The sequence below is a fragment of the Dermacentor andersoni genome, chromosome 3, assembly GCF_023375885.2.
Source record: "Dermacentor andersoni chromosome 3, qqDerAnde1_hic_scaffold, whole genome shotgun sequence".
Taxonomy (NCBI): domain Eukaryota; kingdom Metazoa; phylum Arthropoda; class Arachnida; order Ixodida; family Ixodidae; genus Dermacentor; species Dermacentor andersoni.
This window is the reverse complement of record NC_092816.1, coordinates 35,624,547-35,642,479: the sequence shown is the minus strand read 5'-3', so window position 1 is coordinate 35,642,479 and position 17,933 is coordinate 35,624,547. Positions and strand designations below refer to the sequence as shown.

General features: G+C 44.4%; 1 protein-coding gene across 1 annotated transcript in view; it reads right to left on the bottom strand.

Annotated features, from left to right (window-relative positions):
• LOC126517833 (dnaJ homolog subfamily C member 11) overlaps positions 1–17,933 on the bottom strand; it is a 47,065-nt gene that overhangs the window by 2,823 nt on the left and 26,309 nt on the right. The window contains exons 10-16 of the mRNA XM_050167640.3: positions 15,043–15,122; positions 8,937–9,053; positions 7,614–7,769; positions 6,689–6,758; positions 4,879–4,994; positions 1,007–1,100; positions 437–566 (exon numbers count right to left, since the gene is read on the bottom strand). Coding sequence (XP_050023597.1) covers positions 437–566; positions 1,007–1,100; positions 4,879–4,994; positions 6,689–6,758; positions 7,614–7,769; positions 8,937–9,053; positions 15,043–15,122 — 763 coding nt within the window. The remainder of the gene's footprint in view (positions 1–436; positions 567–1,006; positions 1,101–4,878; positions 4,995–6,688; positions 6,759–7,613; positions 7,770–8,936; positions 9,054–15,042; positions 15,123–17,933) is intronic.

Genomic DNA, 17,933 nt, shown 5'->3' with positions numbered 1-17,933 from the left:
GTAACTAGCTTCCTTTCTTAACCTTTGCACCAAAAGCATCGACAGCAATGCACCAACTAGCCCAACATCATACTTTGCTAAACAGGTGCACATAGAGTGTTTTCGTCATTGAAGGAGCTAAGTGTGATACTACAGCACAGCGCAGTGTTTGAAAGGAATGTAAACGTAGCGAGACTGACCAAATAATAAATTTCTTTGCCTAAATTGAGGGAATCAAATAACAGGCTGCCTACACGCAAGCACTATTCGGTTTGGATTTAAAGGTTAAAATGTTTGCACACCCTTATTAGCAGATTACATGATCCCAGCAGATATATAAGTCCAAGCAGTGTCATGAACAATGTTACCAGCTGCTTAAAAAAACGCTCTTCCTTTAGCCTTCCACTATGAGACATGTCAAGAGGACCTGCCCAGAACTATGAAGAGGCCTACTTACACTCTTTCGGGATACGGACAGCCTCTTCATCAGCCAGCCTGACTTCGTGCTCCAGATTCCTGAAGCGGTATCGTACATGCAATGATTTGGGCTCACCCAAGCAAGGGTCGTAAAAGCCGGGCAGGTTGCTCTGCACATATGACAGTGAGGGCATGTGGTTATTGCATGACAGTACTTGGGAAAACTATGTGAACATAACACACCTCTCGCCAGGTGGTGCAGGCTAACACTCGCAAAGTTATAATTACACATACATGTACAATACGATCGAATGTTAAAGTGATACAATAAACCACCACTACTATAATAGATGTGCCAAAGCAGACATTTTTTTCTTTTTCTATGTTCAAGGAAGATATCACTTAACAAAGTTATACAATGTCTATAATAAGTATTCATTCTATAAGCCAATGTGACAGCAATATCAGAAGTGTACTGTATGCCACTAACAGTAACAAAGCAAATGACAGTCAAGTTGTAGAGAGCAAATTAAATTTAGCATTTCTTTGGTGACAAATGGCATGCTGTCATTCTGGCCATTCCACACCAGACATTACCACAAAAGCTCACCTTGGATGCATCTGTCAACATGAGGTGTGAATCTTTCACAAGGCACTGTAACGGAACCCTGACGTCCACCACTTCCCGAATGGTCGCCTGGGAGCTGCATTAGAACAAGCAGGAACCCACAACCTTCAGTTAGTGCTTGTGTTCGGCTCATGCCTTTAGTGTCCATGTTTCTTTTCATTCACGCTCTAAGTTCTCTGAGGGAGAGCACTTGGGATTGGCTGAGCACTGATGTGTCCCCCTTGCAGTGCTGCCAACTCTAGGGAAATTTCAGTAGCGCTAGGGATTTTAGGCATTGTTTACGGAAGTAGAAAATTTTGTTTCAGTATAGGGAAATTTCGCATTGATACAGTGAAACAGTCGAAATGACAGTGTGTTTCGATTTCAGCTACCACAAATTACCTTCGCATTAGCGTGCAAACTATGACTCACTGATCATACTGGAGAGCAGTGAACATATCTTGCTAAGTCATAGACAGGGTGTGGATGCCCTGGGCTATTGAAAGAAGTACTGCTACTGCCATTTTTCCGTTCATATCTCTAGCTGTCCTATCGATGTCTGTGCACTCTGAAAGAAACATTTATCTATGACCGGTAAAACAAGCGTATGTTGCGACACCAAACAAAGCAGCACAGTCAAATATGGCCGTAAGCAGACACATATAGCTAGCACCTCGCACGACAATGTGGTCGTAGCACTAAACAGGCAACTACGCATGCACATAGGTACTAAAATTTATTATGAACCACACCCATAGGTGCAACAACCATGGACACAGTACCAGTGGTCGTTTGTTTGGGCAAATGTTACTTTCAAGGAAAGATGAAACTTGGCCACGTATCTACATGTTTCACTGCAAATTACATGTAAGTGCGCAAGTGTGGTGGTGTTACATCAGTACATGGCGTACAAAAAAATTAATTCACATCTTTTACATTAGTGACATGAAATAGCACACTGTTTTGTTACATTGTGTAAGTGAAATCGGGCCTCCCCACCGTCCTCAAAGTTGAAATAAAGTTCCATGTAATTGTGCCACTTTGCTCTAGTACGTACAAAACAAGTTCGGACAACAAGAAAGTATCTATGTGCTGACGTCTTCTGTGGATATGGCTAATGCAGGAGGCATACTTGTTAGCATAAGAACTTGTATTGCGACAGCATTATAGCTTGAGTGCAGTGACTTCATTATTTAGATACAGTAAAAGCTCGTTAATTCGGATCTCACGGGACCAGGAAAAATGTCCGAATTATCCGAATGCTGAATTAATTAATGAACAGGAAAAACAACATTAAAATCAAGTTGGAGAAGCGTACCTTCAATTACTGAAGTATTTTGCAATAGTCGTCTGCTTTTTCGCGCAGATTCCGGCTGACATCACAATTTTTCTTAACTCTTCCAAGTGGTCAACAGCCCGCAAACTGTCGGAAGTGCTCCGGCAAACGTCATCCAATATCAAAAGCGCCTCCGTGACTTCTCATAAGCTGCAATGAGGTCATGGCTGCACCTCCTCGCATGACTCGTCTGAATCATGGTCTTCCCAAGCGCCCGTGGCATCATTAATAATTTTTTCATTGGTCCAGTCGACCAGTCGTGGCGACACAATCATCAATCACCATGTAGTCCTGAAGGGTCACATCTGTGGGAAGGACAGCATCGAAGGTCGGGGAGTCATGATCAGTGGACTCGACTGACACCTCGTCGGCTACTGCCGCATGCTCGGGCCTCACAAAACCGCTGTGCCGAAAACAGTTGGTGATGACTTGCGGAGGTATATTTTTTCACACGTGGGCGATGATGTGCACTGCGCCGAGTAAGCCCACTTCATGCAGCTTTACAACTTCTGAGCATAAGATAATTCGCTGTAACAGGTGCTCTCGGTACTTCGACTTCACGCAGTGAATGATACATGTAGGTCACATGTAGTGTTGGGAGGCAAAAAAACTACCTTGACGTTCTTCAGTTTGACTGTACAGTTATGTGCACTGCAGCTCTCAACAACCATAACTATCTTGCGGTCCTTAGACGTGAAGTGCCAGTCTAACTGCTGCAGCCAGCCTCGAAAAATGACTGAGGTCATTCAAGCCTTCCTAAGAAGTTCGTGCTGTACTCGACAGGAAGGTTTTTGATGTTTTCAAAACGATGTGGCTTATGCGCCTTCCCGATGACAAGTGGCAAGTGCTCTGTGCCAGTCATATCGGCAGCAAGAAGCACAGTTATCTTTGGCTTGCACTTTTTGCCATCAATGCACGCATCCCCTTGAGAAGTCACCGTCTTGTCGGGCAGAGCTTTGAAAAATAGAGCAGTTTCGTCTGCATTGAACACGTCACTTGGTTCATGTGCAGCGATGTGCTCAAGCAGCTTCACATTTTTCCACTGGGTGGTCACGCTTTCATCAACGCTGGCCTTTTCACCGCACACTCTTCTGAAGCTCTGAACGAGTCAATGTTCATCATTTCAGCGTACCTCTCACCTTGTGCCATGATGAGAAGTCCGCTCAAAGGCATATGCGCATTGTGACAGTCAGTAACCCACTGGAGCAAAGCTTCTTCGAGCTGGGGACGAGCTGCGTTTCGCAACCGCTTTCTTGATGCATGAAACTCCTCGCTTTCGAAGGCTTGAAGAATCTGTTCATTTTTACGTACATTCCAAACGTGCTCAGCTTCATGTTGTACTTGGTCATAACACGCTGTCGCAATTCGCCGTTCTTCAAAGCCTGCAAAATTTCCACCTTAGTCCCCAAGTTCTTGGCTTAGTACTTCTGCCGCTTTGCCGGCGTTGCCATCACTGTAGCGCACGATGGTGGTGGCATGCAAAACACAGTCACAATGACAAAAAGAAAGCTCCGCAAGAAGAGATGATACGAACTCAACAACACAAGGAAAAATGGCATCGAAGGCGCAGTGGAGCGAAGAAAGAAGACACCGGCGTTCGGTGATGCTGCGATCGCCCCCACTAATTGATGATGATGGCGATGCCCCTCATGTTATGGTTTCACTCCTGTGGTGCCAGAGCTGCTTTACCACACTTTCGTGTAGCGGCAGCCATCAGCATTTGTCCGAATTAAGCGGTGCGGGGCCGAATTCTGACAAATTAACAAAGGTTTGGTCCATAGACTAACATGCACTTTGGCCGGGACCAATAGAGCCGTCCGAATTATCCTAATTTCCGAGTTAACGGGAGTCGCATTAACGAGCTTTTACTGTATTTTAAAAGGAGCTTAGAAATAAATTTAAACAAAACACTTGTAGTCCACTTTCTCAATACATTACAAACAAACATTTATCCTTGAGAAATAACATTGAAAAACTAATTAACAACCACATTTTGTAAAAATCTAGGGAAATCTAAGGATCCTTTAATCCAAATTAGGGGAACACTAGCTTCGGAAGTTGGCAGCATTGCTTTCTTGGCAACGGATTAGATCAGGTATCCACATTGAATGAGACAATTACAGCGCTCATGGCAGGGGCCGTGTTTCTCCCCTTAGCATTACTTTCCTCACCTACAGCCATAGGGTGGCACAGTGCAGCCCACTGTTAAAGGGAACACCCCAATGCTTAGCTCGCACTTAGCTGGTGCTCTAGCTATTAGTGGCTTATTAAATTAGGTGAATGCGCTACACAGTGGCGTAGAAATGTGATGGCGTCACCGACCATGAGTCATCATTTTCAAGAAAACAAATTAGGCAAACTTCATGTTTGCTTATGCTAGTACCTCCTCCCGACCCAAGTACCAGTGATTACACGAACTGTACTGTGCTGAGTTGTGCTGGTTCCCAACTTTCGACGTAACTGCATACATCCGCAGAATAGAACTTCAAGTTCACAAGGAGCAGTAGCCACCTAAACCACTATGGGCAGGCAGACTCACACGTTGTTCTCTTGTTCCTCAGAGAAGTTTCCATAGAGAGCTTCAATGATGACAAGACCACCCTTTGCTTCCTCGGTGCTTTTGATCCTCAGGTATGTCTCGCTCATCAGCGCCACCTGCATTCACAGATACACAACAGCAAAATTATAATCGCAGTCAAACTGCCACTTCCAGTCAAATTTCCAGTAAATATGAGGGGTAAGATGTCTTGCGTTTGCAAGAAGCAAGAATTTGCAGCTTCAGGGTATTTGTAAAAAACACAAATGTGCAGTTTCAGGGCATTTAATGCCCTGAAACTGCCCAGTGAGTTATGAGGGTTATATTGGAGGTATATCTGGGTTAACTTTGTCCACCTGAGGTTAGGGGTGTGTGAATAGTAGTGTCCGAGACTGATACAAATACGAATTGAATAGTGCCCGAAGCAAATAGAATTGGATACTTTTGGAATACTAGTTTGCAAATAATGTGCAGCCTTCTCACTATTAACAGGCTCCAAACCACCGTTGATAACACGAAAAACAACTGCGTGCTCCCTTTCCAGGCTCTTCTAGTTCCTTCAGCACACGTCATGCACATGACATCGCCAGGATAAAAGCTGTCAATTCATTCATACATGAGAACATCAGTTCCAATCTATTTGATACCTCACCTCTGCCACGTATTTGCATACACACCCTTCCTCGTTGTCTTACTTGCTTGTCATGCACAATTAACAGATTTAATCTTTTTTAGCGTGTTTTACACCACACATGAGGCAGCACCAGCATATAGCCAAGAAGCACTGTATCCTGATAAGTACAAAGTTATGGTGTTTTCAAACATGAAAAAATGTCAATGTGGCATTCAGCGCTGAAGTAGTGCCAATATATCTCTGAAGAAGTATGTGGCAACGAGGAGACGGTGCTTGAGGAGAGAGCAGCAAAGGTGAGACAGAAACTGCCCACTCGTCTTTGAGATTAGAGTGGATTAGGGGCCTTTTAGTACCAAAAAATTGTCACGTCCTGATATTAAAAACATCAGGAAGTTTCTGCCTTTAAACTGCTCATTATAAAGCAAGCTTTATAAAGGGAGCATTAGAAGCAACTAAGCACTTCTGCATCTGAACCTGCACCTGGGTTCTGCATCAATAAATACAGTACCACACCATACTCACTCCCAAATGCCATGCCTAAACGACATATAATTACGAGTGATTGTGTTTAGCCTGAGGAGTCTGGCTGTCAGAGTGAAACAGCATGCTCTGGCAAATTACGTCCACTGTGGATAGGATGTAAGTTATCACATTTTTGTTTCACTATCCTCTTGAAGCGTCTACAGTTGACTATGTGAAGTATTAGAAAAACATTAGAAAGATATTCGGCTTCGAATAGTGACCATTCGATTCACGAACCAAATTGAACAGGGCTATATTTGATTCGTTATTTGAAAGCTTTCAATACTTGTACACCCCTACTTGGGGTTTATCAGTGTGCACAAAAAGCACAATACATAAGTGTTTTCTTGCACTCCACCTCTATTAGAATGAGGCCGCAGCGACATCATGCTCGCCAGCAGAATGCCATAGCCACCACAGTGGGAATGTTTGCAAAAAGGGTTACATCAAAAGCAAACAATACTGACAGCATGCCCACTAAAGTCGTATTTCTTCTTCTTTTTCTGTCCTCATAGCTGACCCTAGTTTCTTCGCTCCCTTCCTCCTGCTATACTTCTCACCTGTCACGCAGATGCTACACAACCGTCACATGTTTTAAACGGCGCACGAAGAACAGACTGCAAATTAAAAAAAGCAAGCACCGATCGAGAAACATACCGCAGCCTCGGCTTCCTTCTTCCTCTCTGCCAGCTTGGCCGCATTGGCCTCACGTGCTCTCTTCGCTTCTCTGGAATAAACGAAACACTGTAAGTAAGGCGGTGCACCACATTTTCACAGCACCAATCAAGCACAAATGACACTGGGCAAACATGGATGGGATTGGGTTGATCAATCGTTTGATTGGGTCATGCAGTTTAATGTCCCAGAGCAACACTTGGGCTGTGGCTGATGCCGTAGTGGAGGAATCCAGATCAATCTCGACCACCAGGGGTTCTTTAATGTGCACCTAAATATATGAGTGCACGAATGCTTCTCGCATTCCGTCACCATCACAGTGTGGCTGCAGTGGTTAGGAATTGAACCCATGACAAGCTGAACAGAAGTGCACCATAGCCACTGGTCCCATGTGGTAGATGAACACTCGAGTATACTCCGATGCTCCTTCTCCAACGCTCTTTGTGAATAATAATAAATAGTACTGGAGTTTACCATGCCAAAAACACGACCTGATTATGAAACACACTGTAGTGAAGCGACTCCGGATTAATTTAAACCAGCTGGTGTTCTTTACCATACACCTAAATCCAAGTGCACAAGTGCCTTCACATTTCAGCCACATTGAAATGCGACTTCCGTGGCCAGCATCAAACCTACGACCTCTAGCTCAGCACTACAGTCTCAGTGAATTAGCCAGTGCTGATGTCATGAGGGGTACCACAGTCTAAAATAGGTGGCGCCACTATGATTTTCCATTTTCGTCATTTCCTTGCTTACAAAAGTTCTGCTCTGACCATGAATGACAAATTTGTTATTACAGAAGCCTAATCTTTCAATCTGGCTCAACTCAACTTTTTTTCATTAGTGTCCCTTTAACTGCTGTCACAGTAAACAAAAAAATTAAGTAGGAGAGAGAAAGGCCCACCTTTGTCTCTGTCGTTCTGTGTAAGGCACAATCACAAAGGTCTGGAGAATGTACCATGCCACGAGGGGCGTCACTGTACCGTAGAATATGGCGATGGGAAGGGGCTCTTCCGACAGGAAAATGGGGAATACATAACTCTGCGTGGCCCGATTCAATCTGCATGAGAAACGGCACACAAGATAATAATTGTTTAGCACTGAGCGTGCATGGAATGCTAGGGTTGCACGTGCTGCAAGTGTACAAAAGTATTGCTGCCAGTCTAATGCACTGCTGCTTGTTTTGGTCACCTCATACTAACAACACCCCATGTGTGGCCTCTTGCTCATACACCATCACCACCAGATAGGTGTGGTGCTTTTGGTCATTACCTATGGGAAGCCATTATAATACCCGAAACAAGTGAACAGTTCTCACTCCCGAGCGAGTAATGAAAACTCTTTGAAAAACACTCAGGTGATGACAGAGTCCAAAGAAAAGAGGTATGCATTTGTGTATATTAGAATGACACAAGATACGCAATATTGTAATACAGTGTCCACATTTGTGTTAAACACAACAAAGCACAATCAGAAAAACATTCAATTTTTTTTTTCGTTTGACCATTTGATCTGCATGTGGCACAAGTCCGCTGCAACAGTAAATCTTCATATGGGCGCTCTTACACTATGTACGTGTGACAGCAGAATCACGTCAGCTTTGACAGTCTGACTGTAAAACCATGACTGACCAACCCGGTCTGACCAGCCAGTTTATCTGGATTGATTGAGTCTGGTTGACTGATTGATGATTAATTGATTGACTGATTGAACAACAACATGGCTAATACACCAAAGCAACCCAAGAGCTATGGTAGATGCCATTTTTGAAGTGTCCAGATTGATTTCAACCATTTCTGCTGTTTCAGTGAGCATGCAAAGCTTGGCACGAGTTTTTCTTTATTCCATATATGTACATGTACAAAGGGATGAGGCTGTGGCAACCGGGAATCGAACCCTTGACCCTGTGCTAAGCAGCAAGGCGCTGTAGCCACAAACCCCCCCGAGTGGGTCTCCATCTAAACTGGCCTTCACAGAAACTATGCTAACTTAGAAGAGCTATGCTATGAATGATTTTTCTGTGTCTCTTTCTTCAAGAAAGTGTGCAATTTCTATTTATATGGTAGGATATCAGACTAAATTTTGGCTGCAATATGCTGATGGTGATCAACAATATGGAAAATGGGCCCAAGTAAGATTTCTAGGAGGCTCTCATATAAATATACATGCACACAATCTCCCTCAATAATGCCACATATAAACACTTCAGTCTAGATCAAAAGCTCACCTCAGTTTGAGTGTTATTCCTGTAGGAATGCCTATAACCATTGTTGCCCCAACTGTATTGTGTTGGGATATTTTCCTCTCACAGCCGTATTCTACAATTGCTCCAAAGGTGCCTACTCTGGAAAGAGAGAGAAAATAAATAAGATAATAAACCTAAAATTCAGTAATGAAGGGTTTTCACCAAACTGTTCCATAAAGACAGCAGACTACAGTTCACAGATCAATTTCCAGTGCAAGTGTTTCTTTCAAACAATTTCATTAAAATTTCAGTTGCCTGCGACTAAACCACACACTCCAAAAGATTGCCTGCATTCGACTCACTTACGGGACACCTGACTGGTAGTCTTCAAGTGCCCTACAGTGCTCTTGCAGTGTGGCTTGCATTCACCTGGTTGAAATCAAGCGCTCGGAACACATTCACCTGGTTCACTCAGAGCGCCGTGCTCTCCATGTAACTCTCAGAGGTGCTCGCACCTTCTTGTTGAGCACGCAACCAAGATGTGATAGAACCTCGATCACGTCCCAATTGCTATATAACCCATTGAACACTTGGCTTAAGCATACTTTCTCTGGCTCCAATGTTGAGAGGCCTCTGAATTGCTGTAAACTGATTGGGAGTGAGGTAGCAACCAGTCGAATGTACCATATAGACCAAGGCATTGATTCGTGCAAGTTGGTCTGTCACACTGGGAACCTCAATAGCACTAAAGAGACAGGGACAGGCATAGTAATGTTGCATGTAGCTCTGCCATCATGCAAACAAAACAAACCAAATTCGTGATGGAAAGCTACACGGCATGTTTGCAGGCACCAAGCTCGTCTCGACACCAGCGATCTTTGTCGACTAATGTGCTTGACACACTTTGCCTGAGACGCTCATGGACCACTTTACTATGAACTAAACATACATGACCTACAATAGTTGTTCAATTTCTTCTGAACGAACATAAATATCTTTTTGCATGAGCTTAGACATTGCCTAATGAAGGATCTTTTGCTGTGCACAGTACAGTAATCACATGGTAATCATGTGATTACTGTAGGCACATGGTAATCAGAAATCCTGAGTGAGTACAAAATATGAAAGAAAAGTGTTTACCATGAGATTCCTGCACCAAAAGAAAGAAAAACAAGACAGGTAAAGTTTAGAGGCAGTTGCCTGGGCATTTACCATCAAGCCAAACTATAGTGATCTGGCGGTGCTGTTGTCTGTGCCTTATTGGTAGCTTCAACATGCTGCATGGTTGCTTTCCGAACCATGTGACTGCGCTCAAGTAATGTAAGTGCGTGTCATGAATAGAAAACAAATGCGCAACCCTGCGCACAGTGGAAGCATGTACAGTGACTCCAGAATCAGTTGTTAGACATCGCCCGCATATAATGTTTTCAAACACTTGCTTAACCCTTTCACTGTCACGGACGTACCGGTACGTCATCGCGCTTCCCCCCCACGGTGTCACTGACGTACCGGTACGTTCTCTATCGTGCGTTCAAAATTTCGCGCCTGAGCTCAAAGCAGGCGCTCCTGGATTGGCCACGCCATCTGTTGACTCTTTCTACAAGTTCGTATATTCGCCCCGACCTGTGTTAGTCCATGTATTGAAGAGTACGGTGCAACTGCCACTCCCCACTTTCTCTTTGCTGAGTGGCGCGGTGGCTCCGCATTCGCTGGATCATGCGTCGCGCGCGTGTGGTTATGGGTTCAAGGGTTGTTCTGCCATCTCCGCTGGTTTGAAGGTTTTTATTTTTCTTCTGTTGGTGTGCCTGCTACGGCGCGTCAAGTTCAGGCGCATGTGCCGTTGCCTCACCAAAAAGGGTGACTCGATTGCTGCTTTCGCTCTCTCGCCGCACTCTCGCTTCCGACTTGCAGCAGTAAAGGTAAAGCCCTTCGAACTTTGTTTAGCCTTTTTCCATCTCCCTCCGTCTTCTTGATCACGCAACGTCCCATTTCTCTCCGTTGCGCGGGCGACTGAAAGCGCATCCTCCCTGCGCGCGGTTACTTTCGGATGGCTCGGCGCGCGGGACCTTCGTCTGCTCATGGGAGCGGTGGCTGAATTCCGATTCAGAATACGAGCCGAGCTCAGATTCGGACTCGGACAAAGTTGCATGAGAGGAAGAGGGTTCCGCATCGTCAGATTCGGATGTTGAACGGATCTTATAGTCAGGCTGATGCTGATGATGATGTTTACTAACAACAGCTGCAGAACACTGAAATGTGCATATTGCATTGACTATGTTATTTGTATACCAATCATAATCAAAAATAAATTGCTATGTTCATTCCCTGTTATGCTCATTCCCTGAAACCAAGCCGACACTGGGGGTGCGTCACGGCCAGAAACGTCCGACAGCGAAAGGGTTAAGAAATGTTTACCAAAGGCTACACTTCAGCCACACACATTTAACTTCACGTGCACATCAGTCGTAATGTTCACCCCATTTTCACAAAATTTGCTGTCAGTGGCTGCTATAGCTCTTCCAGGACAGCGAGCTAAATTCTACAGCATTTGTGAAACACACTTAATGCTGTGTTGCTGGAGTCAAACTTTTGAGGAAAGGCCTTCCGTCCAGTCGCTGTGTTTAAAGGGTCCTTTGTTGGCCTCCTTGTTGACCCTTAAGAGAGTGTATATTCCTTGGAGTGCAGAAGCGTAGAGGTCAGATGCCCACAACACCATATCGTCCAATATGGTTTTGTGGGCAGAACTTGTACTGGATATTTAGCTTGTCACCGAGTGTACCAAATGGTTTAGAAGCAAATAAATGGGCTCATATTAAAGGGTGAATAACACCAAAATTTCGAGCTCGAATTGCATGTTAAGCAGTTCGCATGCCACAGGAAGGTGGAAAAATTCTATCACATTCGATGTGGTAGAAAATTTACATTTGCATTTTTATATACCACAGTTGAGCCATACAGCAGCATGGCAACACTAACTGGTGATGAACAGAAATCACAGCACCCATAGAAGCAGCTCCCTCGGGAATAATGGAAGCCAATCTCAAATGTCATAGTTTCGTGTGCTGCGAGCGCTGGAAGTGATTGGCATGAGATGGAAATCTGCCATGGTGGCTACGTGTCATTGGTGATCAGGCCGAGATAGCCTCTGCATATGTCCTCTAATTTGTGCTGCTTTTATCGTGATATTAAACTAATTGTGGGCCAAAATCAACGGCAACCCTTTTGTTGCATGGTTGGCTGACAAAGCATACAGGACAAGATGTCAGATACAGTTTTGGGTTGTTTCAGAGCGGACGACACAACGTTGACCCTGAACTTCATGATGTCCCACAATGCATGACAAAACAGCAGTCGCTATAAGTGGGCGGGGCTCGGAAGCGGCGATATCAAACTGAAATTTTTAGTTGAAATGTGCACTAAGAGCACAGTTTTTGTGTGTGCTACAGTCAAATCCAGTTATAACTATTCGAGACATAATGAATTATCCGTTATAACGACCACATTTTACTGCATTGTACATGATTTTCCAACCCTGCCTATTGAAGCTGTGTCCAGACTTAACAAACATTTTTAAATGTGCAGTACTACTACAACGAGCACTTCAAACCCAATAGCAGTAAAAGGAAGGCACATGCGAAGTTCTGAAGCACGAAAGTGTCACCCATCTGGGCACATGGCAGCCATTCAGAGCTGTTTTTGACGTTTCTGAGGCAGTTTGAGCCCTCATTTTGCCCACCACGCATCTCTCGTGTATGAGACCATTAACGAGGCCTAGTATGCATTCCTTAATCATACGCATGTGCACGCGTCGTGCACCAAGATGTGGAGAAAAACCATTTGTGTTTTAGGAAAGCTAGTGAAAAGGAAGGCGGTAAGATGAAAAACCTTGAAAGTTGAAGGGGACACTTAGGGCCAAAAAAAAGAGCGGGGGTCTATCTAAAGCTCTGAAATCCTGCCAGTAAACATATTGGGCATTTCAGTGCTCATACTGTGACTGGAGACGACGCATGTGCATGTGTAAAAGGAACACATGCGCAACTCGTAACAGTGGCACCTTCCACTCCCCCCTTCCACCCCCCACCCCCCGCTTAGCATGCTTCACCGCATAACGCGGCCGGCGGTATCGTGGCAAAGCCAATTTAAAGTAACAATACTCCCAAGTGAAAGGGATTTCGGCGTTTTTTCTGTCTTTTGTTTAATTCGGATCGCTGGATAATTCAACCAATTTTGTCGATCCCGTCACGACAGAATCAAAGGAAGTTGATTGTATCGGCTTCTAATGGTGTTTCACGTTTCGAACTTTGTGCTTTTTCAGCTGATGCAACTTGGAAAACATAACTTCACACCTCTCGGTGCACAGGCGACAGATGCTGCAGACCTAATGGCAAGACCTTTCAGAATACCGGCATGGTGCAGTAGTTCCCGCTTCCAGCCAACTAGAATGCTTCGCTATCTTATGCAGAATCCACTCGTGTCCTGCTGATAGTAAAATATATCACAAGCTTTCGAAGAAAAAATGGCAGTGGCTGCACTCGTAGTTTGAAAATGGCAGATGATCAGAAATGGCTAGGCATCGTTTGGAAATAGGTATCACATCACATGTTGTTTTTTGTTATTTTTAACATACAATTGCAAATGGATGCAGGAAAGTGCCAGGAACAAAAATAAAGTTAGGGAAAATCTGATTTTCGGGCCAGAGCGGTGTCGAATCGCAACTGACGACTCCAGCTTCAGCGTAGTTAATTTCTTAGGCATTTTGAAGAGGAATTCACATACAATGCACCGTTGATACAATGACCACTTTTTGCGGAACTACGCACTTAGTTTGTTGTAAGCAGGTTCGACTGTATAACCATACCGGCAGGGCCTCTATGCTTTAAGTTACAATGACAAACTGACAATACAATAAAAGCTCGTTAATTCACAACTCGTTAATTCGAAATTTCGAATAATTCGAAGTAGCCACCGCGGTCCGTCCAACAATGTATTGAAAGCAATATGTAATGCATCCCACTAAATCACACTGAAATCTGCTCTGCACCGATAATTCGAACTCTGCACCATCATGGATGGAGAGAGTGCTAGTGCGCAGAAGCACATTGGTGACTCTAGCGTCACCGCACGGGCCGCGCATGGCCAATGCCTCTGTTCCAGGTCAGTTTTCTCCCTCTCTCAAGACCTCAGAGATAAAAACGAGTTGCGGCACTGCGTGTTTGTTTGTTTATTTCTTTTTTTACATCTTCCTGATACATCTTGGAGGCTACGCCCTTTCTCTACGAGGTGTTCTGCCGAGAAGCGGCACCAGGTAATGTTTGAAACGTGGCAGCCATGACGTTCATTGGCGCTTGCATTACCAAAAAGCATAGCCTTTGAGATTCGGAGACCAACGTCACAGCAGGTTGTGGTGCGCTTCGCGCGTGCATTTTAGAGCGCAGTTCTTGTTCGTGCGGCAAGAGTCAGCGGCACAAAGGCGCTTTTATAGTCCGACATTTTCGGCGCGCATCGCCTGCGGCCAGTCACGCTACACCAATTGCGCTGCACTAGCTGAAATTCCGTCCCCTCTAGACTTCAACGTGTGCGCCGTCGGCTGTTCTCTTTGGAGCATACGCAGAATGATCCCCAACCTGCGTACAGCTTTGAACACTTTGAACGGCTGTCTGCGATCGTTGGCGAAGCAGCATGGGCGCCTTTATTATTGTTTTTTTTTATCATGCAGTGTAATGTGGGTCGGCACGACGAACTCACGGATGGAGCAAGAGCCATCTCGACGTCGGGCACGTCAGACTGCGTTGGCCGCGTCCGGTTATGTTGGCTGCGCCAGTGATTCGAACTACAGACGCTGTTGTTCTCGCCAACATGACGTAGTGTGTGTGCACGCTATGTCAGACTACATACGCACCTTAACTGAGTGATTTTTTTTCTGACTTTCATTAGTTCAAATTTTGTATAATTCGAATTTTTGTAGCATTCCCACGGAATTCGAATTAACAAGCTTTTACTGTCATTGGAAAACCATGTCACAGCCCCTGCCTAATACAAATTATTGAAGAGAATGCTCCCTCAGCTGTACACTGATATAATCAATGGAAGAAGCGGTAATTTGTCAGCGAGGCCCTTTCTGAAGGATGTGCTTCTGATCTGTACTTACTTTATGCTCCCTTTTAATCGACCTTCGTCAGGGAACTTGTAGGTGTAGCTCACCATGCCAAATGTATTTGGGATGCCAAACTAAAAGTGAGAGACAAATGTCAGATAAAAACAAGATTAATATACAAAGACGAAATCACTGACAATGAAACATACATTCAGTGAACCATCTGAACTTGCACTGTGGAGCAAGGTATGGTAAGTCCGGAAACTAAAGAGCTTTCCGCGTCCCAGTACAACCAAACGGAGGCCCAAAAAAGGCAGCAAAAGATGTATGAGGCACCGTTTGTTTGCGCATTCTTCAAATTAAGTTGCTCTCACTTTTCTGATCTTGAAAAATGCTTACGAGAGTGAGTTTAATATTAACAACTAAAAGAACTTAATTAAGCCAAAATATATAGAGAAGCTCTATTACGGATTTTAGAGGAAATATAGAATATTTTGATTCACAACATCTATGATACACACTATAGCAATAATTGATTAACATTAATTTATTCATTCCTCCCGAGTCCACTCGCACGTTGCATCAATGATGCTGAGTGACTTGTATTGCACATAAAATTGAGGAATAAATCTGAATTGCAAGATACATGTAATCCTCTTTTGTCTCTTTGTGCTGTTTACGCACGAATGCAAACAACTTTGCACATTCATAATACATGCACGCATTGCTGCTATGAGCATGACAACGTGCTCAGCAATGCACAGTCAACCGATTCTTTAGTTGTAGCGCATGAGCATCGACTGGCCAACCAGCCAGCACCTTCCAATGGTGCAAAGCGATGAGATCAGCAAGAGTAGCCTATGCGCACCAAATTCACTTGAAGCACAAGTTTCGTCTGCTGGGCTCTTCATACCAGCACGACACAGCTCCTGCCACAATTTGGCACAAGCTTCCCGGCTTACTGGAGATAGCCGGAGTGTGTTGCCCTGGCTTGCATCCTGTTTTTGAGTTAATTGCGACAGGGGCTGTGTCGTGCCGGTAGGAAGAGCCTGGCAGGCAAAACTTGAGTTTCGTGAGTGAAGTTTGTGCGCCTGCTCTACTCTTGCTGATCTCGTCGCTTCGTGCTGTTATAAGGAGCTGAACGGCCAGCCAGTTGTCGCTCAGGCAATACTCTTAAAGAATCGGTCGACAGTACATATCTCTAATATAAAGAGTGCTGGCAATACGCCACACCAAGTAGCCAATGTTTTAAGAGGTGTTTTTTTAAGAAACTCAAGATAAAAGGTCACCAATGTGTCTATACCTAGTGAATCTGGCACTGAGAAGAGTCACAAAGGGCTTCTAAGTCAAATGAAATTAAATTAGGTTATGATCTTAGTAATCACAGAATGACAAACTCTTGCATAGCTCACCTCTAAAAACTATGAGAATGCAATAGCATTCCAGCATTATGGTGCACTATGACATGATTTATAAGTCTCGATACAATACGTTTATTCTGCTTAGGTCTGTGATGGTTTGGGTGCTTCTGGTGTTCCGTAGAAGAGTCACTGCTCGTGAGAGCAAGTAGGGGATGGTGCGTGCCAAAGTACAATAAATATATTCCCTACTGCAAGTTCTGTATGCCTCTTACAAATACTTCATCAATCGCATCTTTGCTCCTTGTGGTGGATATTAAAGGGGCCCTGAAACACGTTTATAACTGATCATAAAATGGCCTCACTATTAAAGGACTTCATCTCGCAAATCTCATCGAGCAAAAATTTGTTTATTCCTTCAGGTATCAGCGGAGTTAGCGCATCTACACATGGCCTTCTCTCTCTTTTTCATCTCTGCTAGAGTGCTGGAAGCTACACAGGGGAGCATCCAAGGGGGAACACCTTGGCCAAAAGTTGAGTGCGCCGGCTGAGAAAGGGCTTGTCGCGGCAACCTGTGGCGGCTGCGGAACACTAAGCTACACAGCATGCTCCTGCTATCTCAGAGACCACACACAGCGGATGCAGCATTGCACAAGGGTTGTGTGTAGACCGGCAGTGCAAAGTTTACATGATTTATCTGTCACAAAATAAATGGACTGCGCACAATTCAAGACAAGGACGTAGTAAGGGACATGCACAAGCGCTAACTATCAACTAACTTTATTCTTCGTCGCTCGTCAATATATGTCTTTAGTCACACATGTGCGAAACATGTAATCACATTGTCACTATCACAGATTAGAGTAAGCTGCACAAAAGACACTTCCCACTATTTCATGAAATAAATAGATGTGTTACTTACACAAGCCTTCCCTATAAGGGATATACATATAGAAAGCTTCCATCAGCTCCTGGGCAGTGGTATTTTGGCTTTTAACCAAGCTCTTCATTTTTCAGAAATCTAGAACACACATGCAAGGCTTGACAATGCGCAGTCAAGTGCACATTGCCTTTATTTTTAACTGAAAGTTCACGTTCCCTTGCGCGATCATTGACATAACGTCCAGTCTGCTCAACATACGACTTTCCACAAGGTAGCGGAATCTCGTAGACAACGCCGGCCATGCATTTCACATGCCGCCAAACGTGCTTTTTGCCGCAACCTCCGGGTAATTTTTTTCTTTTTGGAAGAGATTCTGGGACAAATCCCAGCCAGCTTGCGCGAGGCAGAAAAAACGATAGGCACACTAGGCCTGCTGACTACCTTCTTCAGGTTGTAGGATAGGACATGCATATAGGCCCACACTTCTGGACAGCTCCTACTTAGCCGCCCAGTGTTCACCCTGGAACGGGCTGCTTTTTCTTTACACAGAAGAACCTCTGCTATTGCCGTTATGACCACGCAAGGGTATCTGTCATTAACCAATCGCTGAACCTGATCATTAAATCTACTCTGCATTGCGTGTGGACACGATTTCCTGAGAGTGGATCCCACACAAAGTTTAGCAATCCCCCTCTTAACCAACC